The sequence below is a fragment of the Cetorhinus maximus genome, chromosome 5 (assembly GCF_964194155.1).
Source record: "Cetorhinus maximus chromosome 5, sCetMax3.hap1.1, whole genome shotgun sequence".
In the NCBI taxonomy this organism is placed as follows: Eukaryota; Metazoa; Chordata; class Chondrichthyes; order Lamniformes; family Cetorhinidae; genus Cetorhinus; species Cetorhinus maximus.
Window position 1 is genome coordinate 98,754,246 of NC_135883.1, and position 19,727 is coordinate 98,773,972.

General features: G+C 45.7%; 1 protein-coding gene across 1 annotated transcript; it reads left to right on the forward strand.

The window, feature by feature from the left end:
* The first annotated feature begins 2,008 nt into the window (after positions 1 to 2,008).
* Positions 2,009 to 6,851, forward strand: LOC144680811 (calcium homeostasis modulator protein 6-like). Its single transcript, XM_078542220.1, has 2 exons — positions 2,009 to 2,592; positions 4,383 to 6,851. Exons 1-2 carry the CDS (start codon positions 2,053 to 2,055, stop codon positions 4,806 to 4,808), a joined length of 966 nt encoding a protein of 321 aa, XP_078398346.1. The 5' UTR covers positions 2,009 to 2,052; the 3' UTR covers positions 4,809 to 6,851.
* Positions 6,852 to 19,727: the final 12,876 nt, after the last annotated feature.

A 19,727-nucleotide genomic window follows, 5' to 3' on the forward strand; every position in this document is an offset into this window, starting at 1 on the left:
TCTCTGGCCAGAAGTACTGAGTGGATGATCCATCTCGGCCTCCTCCGGAATTCCCCAGCATAACAGATACCAGTCTTCAATTTGATTCACCTCACGTGATATCAAGAAATGGCTAAAGGCACTGGATACTGAGAAGGCTTTAGGCTCTGACAACATCCTGGCAATAGTACTGAAGATGTGTGCTCTAGAAATTGCCATGCCCCTAGCCAAGGTGTTCCAGTACAGCTACAACACTGGCATCTACCCGGCTCTATGGAAAATTGCCCAGGTATGTCATGTACACAAAAAGCAGGACAAATCCAACCCGGTCAATACCACCCCACTAGTCTACCCTCGATCATCAATAAAGTGATGGAAGGGGTCATCAACAGTACTATCAAGTGGCATTTGCTTAGCAATAACCTGCTCACTGACACCCAGTTTGGGTTCCACCAGGATCACTCAGTTCCTGATCTCATTACAGCCTTGGCCCAAACATGGACAGAAGTGGTGAACTCCAGAGGTGAGGTGGGAGTAGCTTCCCTGAGCATCAAGACAACATTTGACCAAGTATGGAATCAAGGAGCACTAGCAAAATGAATCAATGGGAATCAGGGGAAAACTCTCCATCGGTTGGAGTCATACCCAGCACAAAGGAATATGGTTGTTGTTGTTGGAGGTCAATCATCTCAGTTCCAGGACATCACTGAAGGAGTTCCTCAGGGTAGCGTCCTAGGCCCAACCATCTTCAGCTACTTCATCAATGACCTTCTTTCCATCATAAAGTCAGAAGTGGGGATGTTCACTGATGATTGTACAATGTTCAGCACCATTCGCGATTCCTCAGAAAGTGAAACAGCCCATTTCCAAATGCAGCAAGACCTGGACAATATCTAGACTTGGGCTGACAAGTGGCAAGTGAAATTCTCACCAGACAATGGCCATCTCCAAAATCACCACTTGACATTCAGTGGCATTACCATCACTGAATCTCCCACTATTAACCCTGGGGGTTATCGTGGACTAGAAACTGAACTGGAGTAGCCATATAAATACTGTGGCTACAAGAACAGGTCAGAAGCTAGGAATTCTGCGGCAATTAATTCACCTCTTGATTCCCCAAAGCCTGTCCATCATCTACAAGGCAAAATTCAGGATTGTGACGGAATACTCTCCACTTGCCTGGAACAGCGCAGCTCCAACAACACTCAAGAAGCTCTATGCCATCCAGAACAAAGCAGCCTGATTGATTTGGTACCCCATCCACAAACATTCACTCCCATCATCATGAACACACAGTAGCAGCAGTGTGTACCATCTGCTAGATGCACAGCAGGAGCTCAGCAAGGCTCCTCAGACAGCACCTCCCAAACCCACAGCCATACCATCTAGAAGGACAAGGGCAGCAGATACATGGGAACACCACCATCTGGGAATTTCCCCTCCAAGTCACTCACCATCCTGACTTGGAAATATATTGCCGTTTCTTCGCTGTCACTCGGTCAAAGAACTGGAACTCCCTCCCACTGTGGGTGTACCTACACCACATGGACTGCAGCAGTTCAAGAAGGCAGCTCACCACTACCTTCTCAAGGGCAATTGAGGATGGGCAATAAATGCTGGTCTAGCTAGCGACCTCCACATCCCATGAATTAATAGAAAAAAGAAAAGAAAGATATTTCATTTTTCATAAAATTTATCTAAAAGATAGCCTTGGTCACTTAAAAACTTAAAAGCTGGTCAAGCTACAAACAGCTTAGAAGTATGAATAAAGGTCTGTGATGATTACCGCAGTGTGTCGGGAACACCAAAGCTGCTAAGCCCAGAGCTACAATATCTTCTGGTACTTACAGAGTTAGGTCTGGAACCAATTATCAAAGGGCTTTTTTGGCAGGCACATTACACTCTCCAGTACTTTTCTTTTTAATTAGATTTGGTTTCATTTCTCAACCCCTTTCCCATAAATGGTCATCATCAGTGAACGCTTGATATAAATTATTTATGGAGCGCTCTCAAAACGTCTGAAAGGAAATTGCATCAACAGTCATTAGGTCCTAGTGTGCGCACTGTAAAATGGAGAAATATAGGACAGTATTGAATTTAGTTTTGAAGCAGCATGCTACCCTAGGATACGGCTTCCTGGCCTTACTAACAGCTGGGGGAGAACAACTGTTCTCTGTTGTTGTGTTCAGCTGCCCCTGTAACTCATGGAACATTGCCTACAGCATGGTTTTTCTTTTCGTCCCTGCCCTGGTGTTATTTTTACTGGGATACTTCATAAACAACAGAACCTGGAAGCTATGTACTGGCTGTTGCATCAATCAAGCAAAGCAGTGCTCTAAAAGAATCCTCTGTCGTGGCATAAAAATTTTTGTCCAAATCACAACCGGAGCTTTAGTAGCTCCCATAACATGGATTTCTGTTGCTTTGCTGAATGGCACTTTCTATGAATGTGGTATGTCCGGCTATTACAATGAGCACCTCTTAAAGACAATCTGTAATAACAAATCCACTGACTGTCAATCCAATCTTTTTAAACTGCCTTGTGGTCGTACAGCATTGCCTCTGTCCACCCAGGAGGATATTCTCGTTACCCTGCGTGCACACTCTCAGGTAAGGTATACTTTGGATGACATATGTTATGGTCACAATACTTTCTTCTGTGGACTGGTGCCAAATTAGGCGAAAGCTATGCTTTTATTTTTAGCCAAAGAGAATTATGCTTTTGTTATATTTTCTATTACTATTTATATGACAGCAAATAGAATTCATGAGAAGCCTAAGCGATTAGGTACTCAAGGCTAGTACTCAACGTAAGGGGCATGCATGAGAAGGCAACATGCCTCAACCTGCCCTGGAGTCGGGGGTTTGGATGCCTTAACTTCTGACTTGGCTAATATCCCATTATAATGTAAGATACATCCTATCATTTTCTCCACACTGGTCTGGGATGAATATTGATTGCAGGTTGCTCATTCATTTTTTTTTTGCTATTTGCCACCTTCCAATGTAAAATAAGGTGATAGTCAACACTTTGCCTTTGGGCTTCATTTTGTTCTTGGCACACTTCTTCATAGCTAAAAATTTATGCTTTGGTTCAAGCCAAAAGATTAAGAGTTATCTTGAAACAGTCCATGGTTGTGTATTGATGCTTAATCACTTCTATTCAGGCAAAGACTTAGTACAGCTTCAGGAAATGCACTCAGTAACTATCTAAAACCACATTATAAATGGAATACATTAGCCGTGTGCCTATTATGTCAGCAGAGAAAAACGGATATCAGTTTCTCATCCCCAAGTAATACTAGGTAAATTATTAATAAAATCAGAAAATACTGGAAATATTCAGCTGGTGAGATATTTTGTAATTTAATCTTAAATTTTATTAATATTGATGAAAGTGTTAGCAATGCATAACATTAAGATGCTCAAGGTGACAAGCGTATTGTGCAAACAGGCAGACAGACCAAATTATGGATTGCAATAGCCACCTGGAATTTATATTTAATGCCAGAAGATCATGGAAGCCTTGGAGCGAAAGGGCCAAATTAACAGACCAGAATAAAAAGCCACTTTATTGGCTGTGATCTTGGAACTTCTATTGCGACTAATTTTAAAAAGCCTGTGATTCTTCACTGTCACTGTGCAGTCACTTGTCCTCAATTTTGATGTTGTGCCTTTAATTCTTCGAAATATAAAAGAGAATGGTTGTACTGGCTGTTTCTGATCTGCTGCCAGTTTCTCCCTGTCTGTTCCTTTCCTCGATTTTGAAAAAAATGGCTTTTACAAAAAACTGGCAGAAGGTTGCACTTCTGAAGTATTAGGAATTTTTTTTTAGCAGAATTTGCAAGAGTTACCAGATGTGAGTTCATTTGATGTATACTGATGTTTAATTACAATGGTTCCACCAGTACTAATTTTCAGCTAAAGAATGGTTCTCATTTCTTTTCAAATAACAGTTGTACATATACAAAATTTCAGTTTGAACCTGGATCATGCATTGCACTTCACAAGTGTACAGATTGCAAAGTATAAACAGGATTGACATTTAAAAACCCTATTTATCAAACAGCAACAGTGAAAACAATTTCAGGTTGACTACAGTCAGAATGCTTACCTTTGTCTCTTAGTATTTATCCATAGGAAGAAAATATTGGCTCTACACCTCTGCACTGGAAGGGTTCAATAGGGGCCCTGTGATCCTCCCTACCAATTTTCCTCTTTACATTCCACTCAGGAGCCCCTTACCCCATGCTTTACATTTTGTTAATTGGTTTAACTTCGAACAACAGATTCAGTTGTTGAATTTGATAGAGTTGAACCCCATATGCTGAGACTATTCATGATTGAATGCATTGTGTACGATGAGAATATGAAGTGCATTTATATTTTCTTACACGTAGGTGATTGGATGGAGCCTGATAGCAGCCATCACAGTTTTCACTCTGGCCTCTAACTGCATTATACGCTGTTGCTCTCCTGTCAGCTTCCTCCAACTGCAGTTTTGGAAAACGTACAAGGAAAAGGAGAATGAGCTGTTTGAGCAGAAATCGGCCGTGCATGCCAAACAATTGGCGGAGAGAAACCTGAACAGCTTCTTTGAATCTGAAGGGCCGAAGGAGATCAAAACCCCAAGCAGAGCAGCATGGGAGGAGATTTCCCTGCTGTACTCCTTCAGTAGAAATGAAGAGTACTATAGCATGATACACAAATATGCAGAAAGGAAGGCTGACAACACCCATGCATCATCCTCCACTATCAACATGGATGTGCCTGCTGTACTGGACTTTGTTGATGGTGGCAAAAAATCTGTTGACACCCATGTTTGAGAATACACTCAGGCAAGGGTAACTGCAATAATTCTACACCTTGCCCCATTGCCTGAAATAAGTAGTGTTATTATGCTTGCTTATCAAAATTATGTGGCAATATTTATATAAGATTTCTTTTATTGGACATGTAATGGCACTTTTACAACATTTTTATTATACTTTATGTATTTTATACATTTGTATACAAACTCTTTTGTTGAGAGTGTGAGGAGCACTTTGTTTTAAGGAACAGTGTGGTAAGCTGATGGATGCTGGATCGGAGGGCTGCTAGGGAGGAGCAGGTTTCCTCTGTAGTAGGTAGTTACAATTGTCAGGGTAATGGATTCAGAGAATCTTAAAAGGATAATATCTTTATGAAAGAAAAGTGTGGGAAGTATGTTTTTAAGTGAGTAAATTTTTCATCTTGCACTAATCACCAGGTTCTTTGTAATCCAGAATTGAATGAACTTAAATAACTTTATACTTAAAAAGCTCGATACACAGAAGTGCGATATAAAGACCTTCATGTTCAGTGTTTAACAGGACATTTTAGGGAAAATTCAGGTTTGCCATATTCCTAGCAGGATGTTGTGTTCAATAAGAGTGAAGGCAGAGCTAAGGCTACTTGTAATCCTGACAATTCAGTTCTATTTGCACCTATATATCGTATATGATTGTTTGTTTGAATTTTATTGGCCTGGAAATTTGGAGCAGGTTCGTTTTGCCACTTTTGCCAGACTGCTAGATAAGTCCTAAATCAGAACACATTAGCAGGGACACAGATTTATTATTTATATATAACCCCCAAGTTTCCTTGGTATGTAACACACAGACTAAAATGTTGTAAACCTCTGAACTAATTGATGCATTGCCAAATAGTGATTGTTAGGATAATACCTCTAAATTGCACAATTGCATCAATTGACATGTCAGTGTAGACTTTTTCAATCTTCCATGCGAGGCCATTAGTACAGGTTGAGAAGGAGCCGATTGAAGTCAATGGAAACGAAAACCAAAGAGAACGTAAAATGGAAGCTGATTCGCTATTTCCCCACACAAAATGACCATTGTAACGGACTCAGTTTGAAGCCACAGAAGGACCAAAAATATCTTAGCCCAAATGTTCAAAAAGAGTAAACCTAGAAAATAAAATGTGGCTTAAACCTGGTTAGCACTTTTCACTGCACAATTTTTTTTCTGGAATCTTTTATCTCCTTTAATTAAATTCAATTAAATTTTATGCTGAACTGATGCTTTATAATGATACAAAATTTACTGAGAGAAAACTGCATTGCTAATGTTTATTGACATCATGTAAATGTATTATAATTTCAAGGATGAACAAACTTTTAAAAACTATGCTATAACTAGGAACATTAGTAACCACAAGGAAAATAAACTTATTTAAATAGATATCTATATATTTATAATACAAAATAGATTTTAGTTTATCAGATAGAGTCTTTAAACTGAAGTCATTGGCTGGGACTTTCCTCAGATCTCCTCCCACTCTGCCCCTGTATTTTCACCACAAGCATAAACAACATTCCACCCACCCCCCCACCCCCACCGCTTTCAGTGAAATTGTGGCAGCAGAGTGGGAGCAGCTCTGAAGTAATTTCCGGATATAATGCCAATTTAAACTTAAAGTTTTAACATTAATTAATATATTCTTATTTTTCTCAACACTTCATAAACTGGTATCCTATCAGATGACAAGATAAAAATTACAAAAGTACAAGAGCAAAGAATAAAATTAAAGTTTGTCTGGAATATAATTATTTGATTTGTTAATGTGTGACATCTATGAATAAAGAAGGTAAACTCAATGTAATTTTATTGAAAGAAGTAATATTGGTTGCCTGTGCGTTATAGAATATATGTTTCAGTATTTTCTGCACTTAATTGACCTTTAATTGTATATTCATTTATAAAGTTGCAAAAATTACATTGAAAGATAGAAATAATGTGTTTCGTTTAATTTGGCATAAGACATAAGCTATTTTTATTGATATTTACTGCTAATGTGTACACTGTTTACCATTTTAAGCTGAATAAAAATGATTTAAAGAATGGTTTGAACCATGACTATTTATTATAAACGTCAGTGAAGTTATTTTTGGTTGACAGCCAATATGGCCTCCAGTATATGGTATTATGAAATGGAGAGACATAAGCTGGCACAGATAGGTCTCTTTTCCTCTGTTGATCATGGGTAGTATTTAATGGAGGTGACGGGGATCTTGCCCCCGGCTGGAGAGCTGGCAGAAGCTGCATGTCGCTTCTTTTTGGGAAGCTGATGGAGGTCACAGGGGAAGGGGTCTTGGGACCTGGCAGCAAGGGGCTGGCTCTTAGTAGGCCCTCCTCATCCCAACGCCAGGTCCCCCAATCAGGCACTAAGTGCCTATGATCAAAGTCTGCCCCCCATCCCCCACCCCTCGCAGAAGCCCACAAGCAACTCCGACAAGGTTAATATTTCTCAGGCTTCTAGTATAGCAAGTCCCCTGCCCTCTGCTGGGTGAATAATTGCTCACTTTAGGGCCTCAATTAGTGGTGGAGCAGGAAGGCCATCCACAGGCCTTTCCACCACAAATTTAATCAGAAATGCAAAGGCAGCGGAGTCCCCACCTGCTACCTTCCCACCCAATTAAATATTCCCATCACCAAACATGCCACAGGGAGGGGGGATTAAATTCTGCACCATGCCCCTAAAAGGAAACTAATTAACAGAAGTTGCTGAGGTACTGGGAAATGAAAAAAAAAGATGAAACCTTCTGTACATCAAAGAGGAGAATGCTGGGAACATCTGGCAAGTTAGTCAGCTCCTAAAAAGTAAGATTTTGTGTCGTTTCAGCCCATCTTGAATGTTAACCTATCCTTCCCTTCACTAGTGCTGGCTGACTGACCACAGAAGTCTTTCCTGCTTTTATTTCAGATTTTTAGCATTTGCAGTTCATTTTATTTTTCTGGAGCTTTCCTGGAAAGCCTTACTTATCAGTCACGAGTATCTCAAGGAGCTCTTTGTTTAAAACGCTGCCCTCTTTGGAGCTAGTGCATAAAAAAAACACCTCATGGTTAATTGGCCAGAATGGTTTAATGTTATAATAAAGCAAATTTTCTGCCAGCATTCACTGAGTCATTGCAAGAGACAACACGCTATTTGTTTGTAATAGATGTGCTTTGCTGATCTTATGAACATAAAAAGCAGCATGCTGTAAGTAATTAAAACTAAAGTATGACTAATAATTCAATGACTTCTCTCACTGCAGTATGACACCATGGCCAAGAAATTCAATGGCATCACGGCAGAATTTTAATAGAAAAATGGTGCCTAAAAATCCAATATGACAAAGAGGACACAAAGGCTTATTATCTGTTTGAAGTGGCCAACTTGATGAAGGCAGAAAAAGAGATACTCAGTGCCAATGCTTGTGTCACGACTCACCGGGGATAGTGCGATGTAATATCAGCCCCACTGTTCCCCGGGCTGTGACAAATGTGAAAAGTTTGATCAAACTACCAGGTTGCCCCAATTCTACCAAACTGTTTAATTTAGGTTAACAGAATATGAGCACCTTAATAAGTAAATAACTGTTTATTGAACAAACTATTGTTAGCCAGTGGCAAAAGAAAGAAATATGAACTGCTAACTTCTAACACTATAACTTAAACTCTACCCCCTTCTTAAATCCCTATTCACACACACACACACACACAACATATAAGACACACAAAACATGGATTTTAAACGTGGAATAAAACAGTTCAATAGCACCAATCTGGAGTACAGGATTCGATGGGTTGATTTTGATCGATGTCTTCCAAATTCCTTTCAGTTCTTGTTGATGACACAAGATGGTCTTCCAGCACTTTCAGTATTTAGTTCACTGGTTGAGCACTTCCCTTTCAATGGACAGAATTTTCTGCCTGTCGGGCGGGCGGAGCTGGAGTGGCTGCAGGCAGGTGCGGACCCAATCAGTGCCCGCGATTGGGGCCGCACAGTCATTTTGTGCGGGCAGGCCAATTAAGGCCCACCCAGTACATTTCCTACTCCCGTGAATAGCGAGAGTGTGCGGGCTGCGGCGAGCGTGCACAGACCATCAGGTCCAATGGCAACCCAGCAGTCTGTTTAAAGGGAGGCCTGGCATTCTCCTGTAGGCTGCTCACAATGGCCATTTCCAGGTCACGCCGCAGGGGGTTGGCTGAGCAGGGAACGCTGGAGGGAAGGGCAGAGGAGCAGGGCAGGCTGCAGGGTCTGCCACAAGGGCAGGGCAGGCTGCAGGGTAGGCCAGCGGGGGGGGCCAATGTGCCCCTCGCTTTTCTGATGACTGCCTTGCTGCCCTCCTCGAAGAGGTGGTAGCACGGCGGGAGGTGTTGGTCCCCCAGGATGGGAGGAGGAGGCCCCCCACGTGACTAAACATGCCTGGGAGGAGGTGGCGGAGGTGGTGAGCTCCTGTGATGTGGTGCGGAGCACCTGGATCCAGTGCCGCAAGTGCTTCAACGATTTGTTGCGCTCTAGAAGATTGAGTACCATGTTGGCATTGGGCATTTAACCCAGCAGGTAGTCTTAGCCTTTGAGGCCCCCCACCCCGCCAAGTCTTACCATCGTGACTGCATTGAATCATGTTGGGCATTTCTGGTACACTGGGTGGGCAAGCATATAGTGCCCATGCTTAGATCAGCCTGAATGGTTCATGAGGAGATGAGTTCTCCCCCCGCACCATGTGTTGCTTAGTCACACATGACTAGTCTGGGGGCAACTTGCAGGAGATGCAGCTAGGCGCATACTCAGAACTCCAGCACATGTCCTATTCACGGTGATGAGATTGTGGAAGGGAAGCCTCAAGGTCTCGTGGCCAAGAACCATCTGCTGCCCTCGACGCTGCACGTAGTTGTGCCTCCTTGCTGTGGGAGCTAAGACCATGTGTTTCCTAAAGTGATGCACGCAGAATGTGTCCAAGGTGGCCATTGTGAGAGAGTTGGGAGCAGGCGTACTATCTTTTTGTGACTGATCAGCAGTAGCGGGGAGAGGAGGCACTGGAGGCCTGATATGGGCCACTGTGGTTGGGGTGCGGCGTGCACGTGCAGAGTCCATGTGCGAGTAGCAGCAATGAATGGTCTTCTCTGTTTTTCAGGAGAAGAATGCTCATAATGTGTCTGAGCGTTCGCGGACTAGAGGCGGCCAGGCTCACCTGATGATGAAGCCGCTTCGAACAAGAGGCCCTGGAGATTGAGAGGCGCCATGCACCCAGGTCAACTGATGTCGGTGAGGCTGGGGTGGAACGGCCAGGTATTTGAGGCCAAAAGTGAGATCCGCTATGTCCTCCCACCATCCATAGCGCTGATGATTGTTTGAATCGTTATTGTTGCAACATTGCTCGGTCGCAGACTGATAGAGTCAGAGGTGTGGATCATAGAAAAAGGTCCTTTGGCCCTTTGAGGATGCGCCCTTCAAGCGCCTTCCGAAACCGCCTAATCCCATTTCCCACCACTATCCCCATGGCCTTGTAGGCTATGCCATCACAACTGCACATCCAAATACTTATTACATGTTAGGAGGGTTTCTGCATCCACCACCCTTTCATATTCCCAACACACTCTGTGTGCAAAAGTTCCTCATCATCTCACCTGTCAACCTCATGCCCCTTACCTTAAATCTATACCACCAGGATACTCATCCCTCTGCCAAGGGAAAATGTTCCTTTCTGTCCACCCTATCTATGCCCATCATAATGTTAGAAACCTCAGTAATGTCACCCCTCAATCTCCTCTGCCACAGCGGAAATAACTCCAGTCTATGCTATGTCTCCTTGGAAGTCAAACTCTCCAGCCCAGCGAGTATCCTGGTCAATGACCTCTGCACTCTCTCCACTCCAATCACATCCCTCCCGTGAAGCGTATTTCACAACTGCGCGCAGAACTATAGCTGTGGCCTAGGCAGCGTTTTCTGCACTTGCAACATGACCTCCTTGCTCCTATGTTCTATTCCTCGGCTAATAAAGACAAATATGGCATTTACCTTCTTAAACGCCTTATGTACCTGCCCCGCTACCTTAATGGGCCTGTTGACATGCACAGTAAGGTCCCTCTGATCCTCCTTACTTTCCATGGTCCTACCATTCCTCGTGTATTCCTGTGCCTTGTTTCTCCTGCCCAAGTGCATCAGCTCACACTTACCCACATAACATTCCATTTGGCATTCCTTAGGCCACCTGACCAGGTTCTCTGCATCCGCCTGTAATGTAAGGGTATCCTCCTGACTATTTGCCACCCCACCAATGCTCGTGTCCATAGGTTCTGGAAAGTTGAGTGCATAATGGGCCAGGGGAAAGGGATGAAGTGTGTCACTGTGTGCACGCTAACTGATCCACTGTCCTTGTTGTTAATTTCAGCACCATCAGAGCATGGCCATCAGGAGGAGCTGCAGATGCCCCTCTCACACCTGAGGGCCCTCAACTGTCACCTGCATCACACCATTTCTGCGAGGCAGGCACCAGCGCAGGTACTAGCACCTTGGGCATTGCAACATCGGCTAGTGTCCCAGGGCACAGTGGAGATGGCACTTCACAATCGCTGGAGGAGCTGGCAGAGACAGAGAGTGCCGATGGTGCCAGCAGTCGGAGGACTGCAGGTGACCAGACACATGCTCAGTCGATGTGTGATGATGCGCCTCTGGAGTGGTCCATGACGCAGCAGATGCAGGAAATGTGGCCGGGTGTGCGGGAGCATCTGGGAGTGATACATGAGGCTATGCTTCGCTTGGTGTCCGTGGTGGAGGAGTCCACGTGGTGCATCAGTGATGCAATGAGCCTCATGGCAGAACATCATGCTTCCTCCATGGAGAGAGTGGCGACTCTCATGGAGAGAGGCTTCCAGGAAAACAATCAGCTTCTCCTGGGGATGCATTCGGGCCTGCAAACCCTCACAGCGCCAGTGGCCACAGCTGGTCAGTGCCAAAGTGGGAGATGGTGTGGGCTTCAAGCTTCCCAGCTCGTTGCCCATCCATCCATGGTGAGCAGGGAGGTCCGGGGCAACCTCACGTTGGTGCAGCAGCTGCCTGTCATATCTGCGGGCTCCTCTCAGGGCGCTCTGGATGAGGGCACCAGCTGCTCCGCCCCTCTCCCAGTGACCACTTCATCGGGTGAGGCTGCGACAACTGGGGAGATGCCAGCTGTGGACCTGGCAGATCCCTTACAGGTGGGGTCAACACAGGCTCCATGGGCCAGGGGACGGCCACCAAGATCATCGAGGCCAACAGGACAGCAGAGTCAGCAGGCTGTCTCACAAGCCACTCCCAGCGATGGGGCAGCACTAAGACGTAGCACCCGGAAACGTAAGCATAAGGCACCTTAGGCACACCACAGGTTTCTCACTGGTGCTTTTGTGTTGGCCCTAGATTAGGGACTTTTTATTTGTTTATGCTTGAAAAGAGTTTTGTTTTGACTTTATGTGAACTTCTGATGGCGAAAATTAAAACCAGATGTGTTACCATGGCTGAGGGTGGCTCCTTTGTTCTGCATTGGTATGTTTTACATATCTGTGATGAGTGTTTCATTCGACACTGAAGTTTATGTCCAAAGCCTTTAGTTGCAGACCTGGCAGATTTGGCACTTAAGTGCCGAGTAGAAGTGCCAGGCAAGGCCGGTCCTGCTGATTCATTTGTGTGGAGCTAGCTGAAGGTTTGTTGGGTTAAAGTGTCCCGGGTGTCCCTGCCTCCTTGGTGTAGTCCCGAGTCAGTGTTTAGCCCCTCAGCATTCCCCTCTGCTTCCTCGTCCTCAGAATCAGTGCTGGACTCATCCTGTGCAGCCACATTCACTGCGTCAATGTCTTCATCGTCCACTGCGTCCCCTCTTTCCAGCGCAAGTTTGTGGAGAGCGCAGCATGCAACCACTATCACCAAGACATGATCTGGGGGTTACTGGAGTGCACCCCCTGAACGGTCCAGGCATTGGAAGTGCATCTTGAGAAGACTGATAGCTCTCTCCACCACAGCCCTTGTGGAGCCCTGGTTCCTATTGTACCGCTGCTCAGCTTCTGTTCTTGGATGGTGGAGAGGCGCCATGAGCCACCTTCTGAGGGGATAGCCCTTGTCACCCACCAGCCAACCATCCAGCCGAGCCGGAGCACTGAAGAGCCCCGGCACCTGGGAATGTGAGGATGTCGGTGTCATGGGAGCTGCCTGGGTACCTTGCACAAACTTGCAGAATCTGCATCCTGTGATCACACACTATCTGCACGTTCATGGAGTGGAAGCCCTTCCTGTTGATGAAGGCACCGGGCTCACCTGCTGGTGCCTTGATGGCCACATGTGTGAAGTCTATAGCATCCTGGACACAGGGGAAGCCAGCAATGGCCGTGAAGCCTCTGGCTCGCTGTGTCTGGCTTGCCTGGCCCCAGTGGAAGTGGATAAAGGTCAATGCATGTCTGAACTAGAGAGTTTGTGACCTGCTTGACACAAGTGTGGACAGCTGATTGGGAGACACCGCAAAGATCACCCACCGAGCCCTGGAAGGAGCCAGAGGCATAGAAGGTGAGGGCAACTGTGACCTTCAGAGCCACTGGCATGAGGTGTCCTCCCACATAGTTAGGAGAGATCTCAGGGCCAATCATCTGACAGATGTAGTTGACTGTCTCCTTTGACAATCGGAACCTCCTTCGGCACTGCACCTCAGTCATGTTGAGGTAGCTGCTTCGCCACCTGTATACCCTGGCAACAGGATAGTGGCGTCCTCTGCAGCCCCTTTCACCTTGGACTACCTCTTGGCCCTGCACCCTTTATGCTTGTGCCTGTACTCTCAAAGGTAGCTCCCCTGGAGGCTGATTGTGTACTCCTGGCCTCCTCCTTATTCTATCCCTCCCTTCCTCCTCAGAGGAGCTGCCACCAGTGGACATGTCAGAACCCATAACCAGGCTAAATGGAGGCCTCGGGAAAACTGCAGGCCTGATAAAGATTACTGACTGCAGAGTGCTGACCTGAAGGTTCAAAGTGCACAGAAAGCTGCTGGAATTCATTCTGAACTGCTGCAGATCACACAGGCAAGTTTAAAAAACTTTCTGCAATAAATACTCACAGGCCAGATTAACAACCCCACTGAGCCTTCTTATCCCGCCCATGGATGAGTTTGATTAAAAAGTCTCTTACCCGCCTGCCCGTTGCACACGTGCGCTGACCCAGCGATCACACAGGCGGCTGAAAATTGCCGTTGATTGATTATTTAAGGGCTAAGGCTAGCCCACTAATTAATGGCGGGCGCACATCGAACTTCATTGTGCGCATACCCAGCAAAATATTGTAATGGCGCGTGGTGACATCAGGACGCTTGCCCGATGTCACCGCATGTCATTTTACGTGCTGACATGTGGGGCCCGCCCCCCCATACGTCAAGCAGAAATTGTGCCCAATGTCTCGAACAGTGCTTTTCTCCTTTGCCTCTTGACAGGGGTTTTCAGAGAGAGCAGGTGATAGTGGCATGGGGGAAAAAAACAACTAGCTATTATTGTGGAATTACTGGAATTTTCAACACACAGAAGAAAGAGGTTTCAGGTCTTGTTCCTTTCAGGCTAGGAGCTATTCTGCTGCACTCACACAAAACCTGGTCAGAAGCCAATTAAAATGCTGTTGTCAGGCAACTCCTTTGGTCCAGGACTCCTCTCTGGCACCATCCTGCCTTTCATGGCACACTCTTTTCCAGGACTGCGGCATTGTATATATCTCTCATCCTGTTCCAGTGGACATGTCTTTCAACTGCAGCTATTGTAATTTTACCACAGTCCAACAGAAAATAAAAAAGATATGTTCTTTACAACAGTTCAACAGAAATAAAAAGATATGCAGAGAAAGAGATACTCAGTGTCAATGTTTGAAAGATCTCTAGGTTCCTTGCATAAGCAAGTGGAAGTCTTAATGTCTTTTTGAAGCTTCTTATGTAAAATTGGGCTCTGCTGCAGTTGGTGCTGTGCTCAGCTAAACAGAGTGTACATGCAGTCCAACCAGCAGTCCTTAGAGGGACCATTGGAAGTTACCATCACAAGGTAAGTTATTTGATTATGAAGCCAGAAGGTGCAGGAATGCTTTTCCTGATTCTACTGCAGAGCTAAAACCCCCATCGAGGAACTGTAAACCAAAATAACCAAATTTACTGAATGATCCCCAATGAAGAATACCAACAAGATGTCACGCTTTGGAACATTTATTTTCACATGAATCAGAACCAATGTAAATTAAACATGAATTAACAGACAGATAATACTTCAATTAAAAGTATAAATTTGACTTTAAATAGTCGATACAACAAGGATAGGCCTTACACAATCACAAGCACCCACATCACTCCCCACACAAATGTGGCACAAAGTACAATCTCACAATCTTTCCGAAATTGATTCAGCCCTTCAACTGCATTCACCAGCATGTGTATTCCATCTGACATCTGCCGATACAATTAATTCCATCTGAGGTTCCTAGATACAGTTAGCACTGACATGGCACACGTCTACCTCTCTCACTCAGGTTATGCTAGTCTTGATGGCATGGCTTTTCAGAGTTCATCTTCAATCAACCCACCTATAATACCCCATTCATGATCTGGGCCTCTAATACAAACCCTCAGCTCTTTCTCATGACTCAGCCATTTGCACCACTTTTTAGGATTCAGTCCTTTTTAGCTCACTTGTACATCACTTCCCCAAGATCTTCTGGAATTCTATTGTTTTTCTTACAACCAAACAAAAGCCAACCTTTTCACAGAGTTTTGCTGGCTTCCCCTCAAACAAATTACGTGTTCCTCTTTCAGTCTCTGTCTGCTTTCTCTTTGTGTCTGCATCTGAGTGCTGATCGCCTTCACCCTCCAGCTGTCCTGCTTGTAGCTCTCCTTTGCATCTGACCACATGGCTTCAGTATTTCTTATTATTCAAAAAAATTACAATTGATCCCTTTACAATAGATGCAAACTCTTAAAAGTCCTTTTCAAACATTCTTACAAACAATTATAGATTCTGCAGATATTTAAATAAATTACAAATTTTCCTTATGGTACTTCTTCCAACCCAAAGTTTGTCATAAGTTCAAAAGCACTTCATTGGCTGTAAAGTGCTATAGGACACCTGGTAGTCATAAGAGGTGCAATTAGGAGAGATGGTGGTGCAATGGGAATGTCACTGCGTTAGTAATCCAGAAGCTCAGAGTAATGCTCTGAGGCCATGAGTTCAAATCAAACTATAGCACATGGTGGAATTTAAAGTTAGCTCAAAAATCCGGAATTGAAAACTAGTCTCAGTGATAGAGACCATAGAAACTAATTGTTGTAATCTGGTTCACTCATGGGGCAGAATTTTATGGCCCTGTTTCGAGGGGGACGGGGCCGTAAAATGCGGCGAGCCATTATAATTCCCATTGACTTCTGCGGGAACGTAAAATCCCACTGCCGTAAAATTCTGCCCATGATCTTTAAGAAGGAAATCTCCATCCTTACCTGATCTGGCGTACATGTGACTCCTTATCCACAGCAATCTGGTTGACTCTGAAATGGCCAAGAAAGCCACTCAGTTCAAGAGCAATCAGGGATTGGCGACAAATGCTGGCCTTGACAGCAACACGTGCATCCGATTAAAGAAAAAAAGAATTCTGCAAATAATTCCTCCCTTCCTTCCTTTCCTTTCTTTCCTTTACTTACCTCATTTCCTTCCTTCCCTTCCTTTCCCTTCCCCTCTCTTCCATCCTTCGGTTCCTTCCATCCCTCCCTTCCTTCCCTCCCTACCTCTCCCTCCACCCCTTCCTTCACTTCCTTTCCTCCATTCCATCCCTCCCTCCTTCCCTCGCTCCCTCCCTCCCTTCCTTCATTCCTCCCTCCCTCCCTACCTCACTCCCTCCCTAACTCAATTCCTCCATCGCTCGTTCCCTCGCTTCCTTCCTCCCTTCTTCCTTCCCTCCCTCCCTTCCTCCCTCCCTTCCTTCCTTCCTTCCTCCGTCCCACCCTTCCTCCTTTCCCCCTTCTGTAGGTGACCACTTAAAGTTTGTGAACTATACATGACATGACAAAGTATTTGGAGGGGGTTGAACACAGAATTCAGAAAAACAAATGTCTGAAGGAATAAAACGGAACTTGCTGAATAGACATAGGGGAGAATCTTCGGCTTGGTAAGCTGGGGTGGGGCCCACCTGCCGAGGCGTAAAATGACATTGGGCATGTGTCCGGACATCACCGCGCATCATTTAGATTTTCAGTTCGGTGGGTGTGCAGCCAAGTCGGCTGTGTGCCCGCTGAACTGTCAAAGGCCTATTAAGGTCATTTAACTAACGATTAAAATAATTAACAGAGCTGCCCGTCCAGCCTTAAGGTTGGTGGGCAGGCGAAGAGCTCAGGCGGCCTTCGCATTTTTCATGGAACCTCATCCACGGGTGGGATGAGGCTTCATGAATGATTTTAAATTTTCTCAAAAATTTTTATTGAGGTTGATGCACATGTCCCAGCTCATGTCACAGTTTCACATGAGGGGACACGTTATAAAAAAATTTTCAACACTTTATTGAACTGTTAAAACTTAAAACTAATCTCCCTGAGGCACATCTATGCCTCAGGGAGATTTCTGCGCCCTTTCAGGGAACCCCCACCCCCTGCCCGCACAGGGCGTGCACAGCACTTCCAGGTGCGCATCACGCTGGGCGAGCCTTAATTGGCAGGGGGACAATTCTACCCATAATGTGCAGTGAAGTCAGATGGGAAATGGGGAAGCAAGCATACTGGAGTCCAGAGGCCCATAAGGCGAAAGAGTGTAGGACTGCTAAATTTATATTAACAATGTAATCGGGACTGGTTGCTTGGAGACCCGAGAGGCCACGGGATGAGAAAATGTCTACTTATCTTCCTGAGAGACGATAGCTAAGGGAACTAGTTGCCATGTGCGGTCGAAACTGAGAGATGAGACCCTTGAAAATCAAGCAGATGTTTGGACTGCTGAAGGGTCAACCGACTGTGGTGGACTGTGATGCCGGCCAGAGGTCAACAGACCAATCATCAAGAGCTGGACACTGGGGTCGACCTATCAAAGTCTGATCATGCAGGATGCATGTGGAGAACGGAGTATAACAGAAGGTGATCTGAAGGTGACAAGTTAGTTAACTGGGGAATGAAGTAGCCTGATCAACTACTTGGAGATCAAAACGAGGAGGACTGATCACACCCTCTGATCCGGTTCTCGGACCTTCCAAACAACCAGAAACCCGACCTGCATGAATACGTGAGTATATAATTGTGTTAGAGTCATGAAGCACTAAATAAACTTACTTGGAGTGGACAAACTTGGTAGTTTTGAATTGTTGATACCCAGAGTAAACCTATGAACCAGGGGTAGGAAGAGCCTACACTCCTTTCTGTCCTTACTTTATTCCTCCATTCCATCATTCTTCCCTTCCTTCCTTCTCCCTTCCTTCCATCCTTCTTTCTTAGTTCCATCCTTCCTTCCTTCCTTCTTCCTTCCTCCCTTCCTCCCTACCTTCCTCCTTCCTCCATTCCTGCCTGCCTTCCACCCTTCCTTCCTCACCTCCTCCCTTCCTTTCTCCCTTCCTTCCTCATTCCATTCCTCCCAAATTTCTTTCCTCCCTTCCTTCCTTCTTTCTTCCTCCCGCCCTCGTTCACTTCCACCTTCCCTTTCTTCCTTCCTTCCCTTCTTCCTTCCTTCCTTCTTCCCTCCCTTCTATCCTTCCCTCCTCCCTTCCTTCCTTCCTTCCTTTTTTCCACCCTTCCCTCCTCCCTTCCTTGCTTCCTTCCCTCTGTGCTCCCTTGCTTCCTTCATTGCTCCCTCCCTCCCTTCCACCTTCTCTCCCTCCCGCCCTCTCTTCTCCCTTCCTTCCTTCTTTCCTCCCTTGCTTCTTTCCTTCCTTTCTTCCTTCTGTCCCTCTTTCCTTCCTTCCTTGCTCCCTCTCTTCCTCCCTCCCTCCCTCCCTCCCTTCCCTCCTCCATTCTTTCCTTCTTTCCTCCCTTCCTCCCCCTATCATTCATGCCTTCCTTCCGCCCCTCCGTTCCTTCCTTCCTTTCTTCCTTCATTCCTTCCCTCCTTCCATCCTCCCCTCTTCTTTCCTCCCTTCCTTCCTTAATCCGTTCCTTCCTCCCTTCCTCCCTACCTTCCCACCTTCCTCCATTCCTGCCTGCCTTCCACCCTTCGTTCCTCACCTCCTCCCTTCCTTACTTCCTTCCACATTCTATTCCCCCCTCTCTCCCGTCCTCCTTCCTCCCTCCCTCCCTTCTCCCTTACTCCATTCCCCCATTCCACCCAATCTTCCTTCCTCCCTACCTTCCTTCCTTCTTCATCCCTTCCTCCTTCCCTTCCACCTTTCCTTTCTTCCTTCCTTCCCTTCTTCCTTCCTTCCTACCTTCCTCCCACCCTTTCATCCTTTCTTCCTTTCTTCCTTCCTTCCTTCCTTCCTTCCTTCCTTCCTTCCTTCCTTCCTTCCTTCCTTCCTTCCTCCATTCCTTCATTCCTCCATTCCTTCCCTCATCCTCTCCTTCCTTCCTCCCATCCTCCCTGCTTTCTTTCCTTCCTCCTTTCCTCCTCCCTCCCTTCCTTTCTTCCTTCAGTCCCTCCTTCCTTCCTTCCTTACTCCCTCTCTTACTCCCTCCCTCCCTTCCTTCCTTCCTCCATTCCTTCCTTTTTTCCTCCCTTCCTCCCCCTTGCACTCATGCCTTTCTTCCTTCCTCCGTTACTTTCTTCCTCCCTACGTCTCATCGCCCCTCCGTTCCTTCCTTTCTTCCTTCCTTCCTTCCCTCCTTCCCCCCTTCATTCCTCTCTTCCTCCCCTCCTTCCTTCCTCGTTTCCTTCCTTCCTCACTCGCTCTCTCCCTTCCTCCCTCGCTTCCTTCCTCCCTCCCTTCCATCCTTCCCTCCTCCCTTCCATCCTTCCTTCCTTCCTCCCTTCCTTCCTTCTTTCCTTCCTTCCTCCTTT

Excerpts from the sequence above, each read along its gene's own strand:
- LOC144680811 (XM_078542220.1), top strand. The coding sequence starts at position 2,053 with ATGGAGAAATATAGGACAGTATTGAATTTAGTTTTGAAGCAGCATGCT. Across the intron at positions 2,593-4,382 it reads CCCTGCGTGCACACTCTCAG|GTGATTGGATGGAGCCTGAT; the intron begins GTAAGGTATACT and ends TCTTACACGTAG.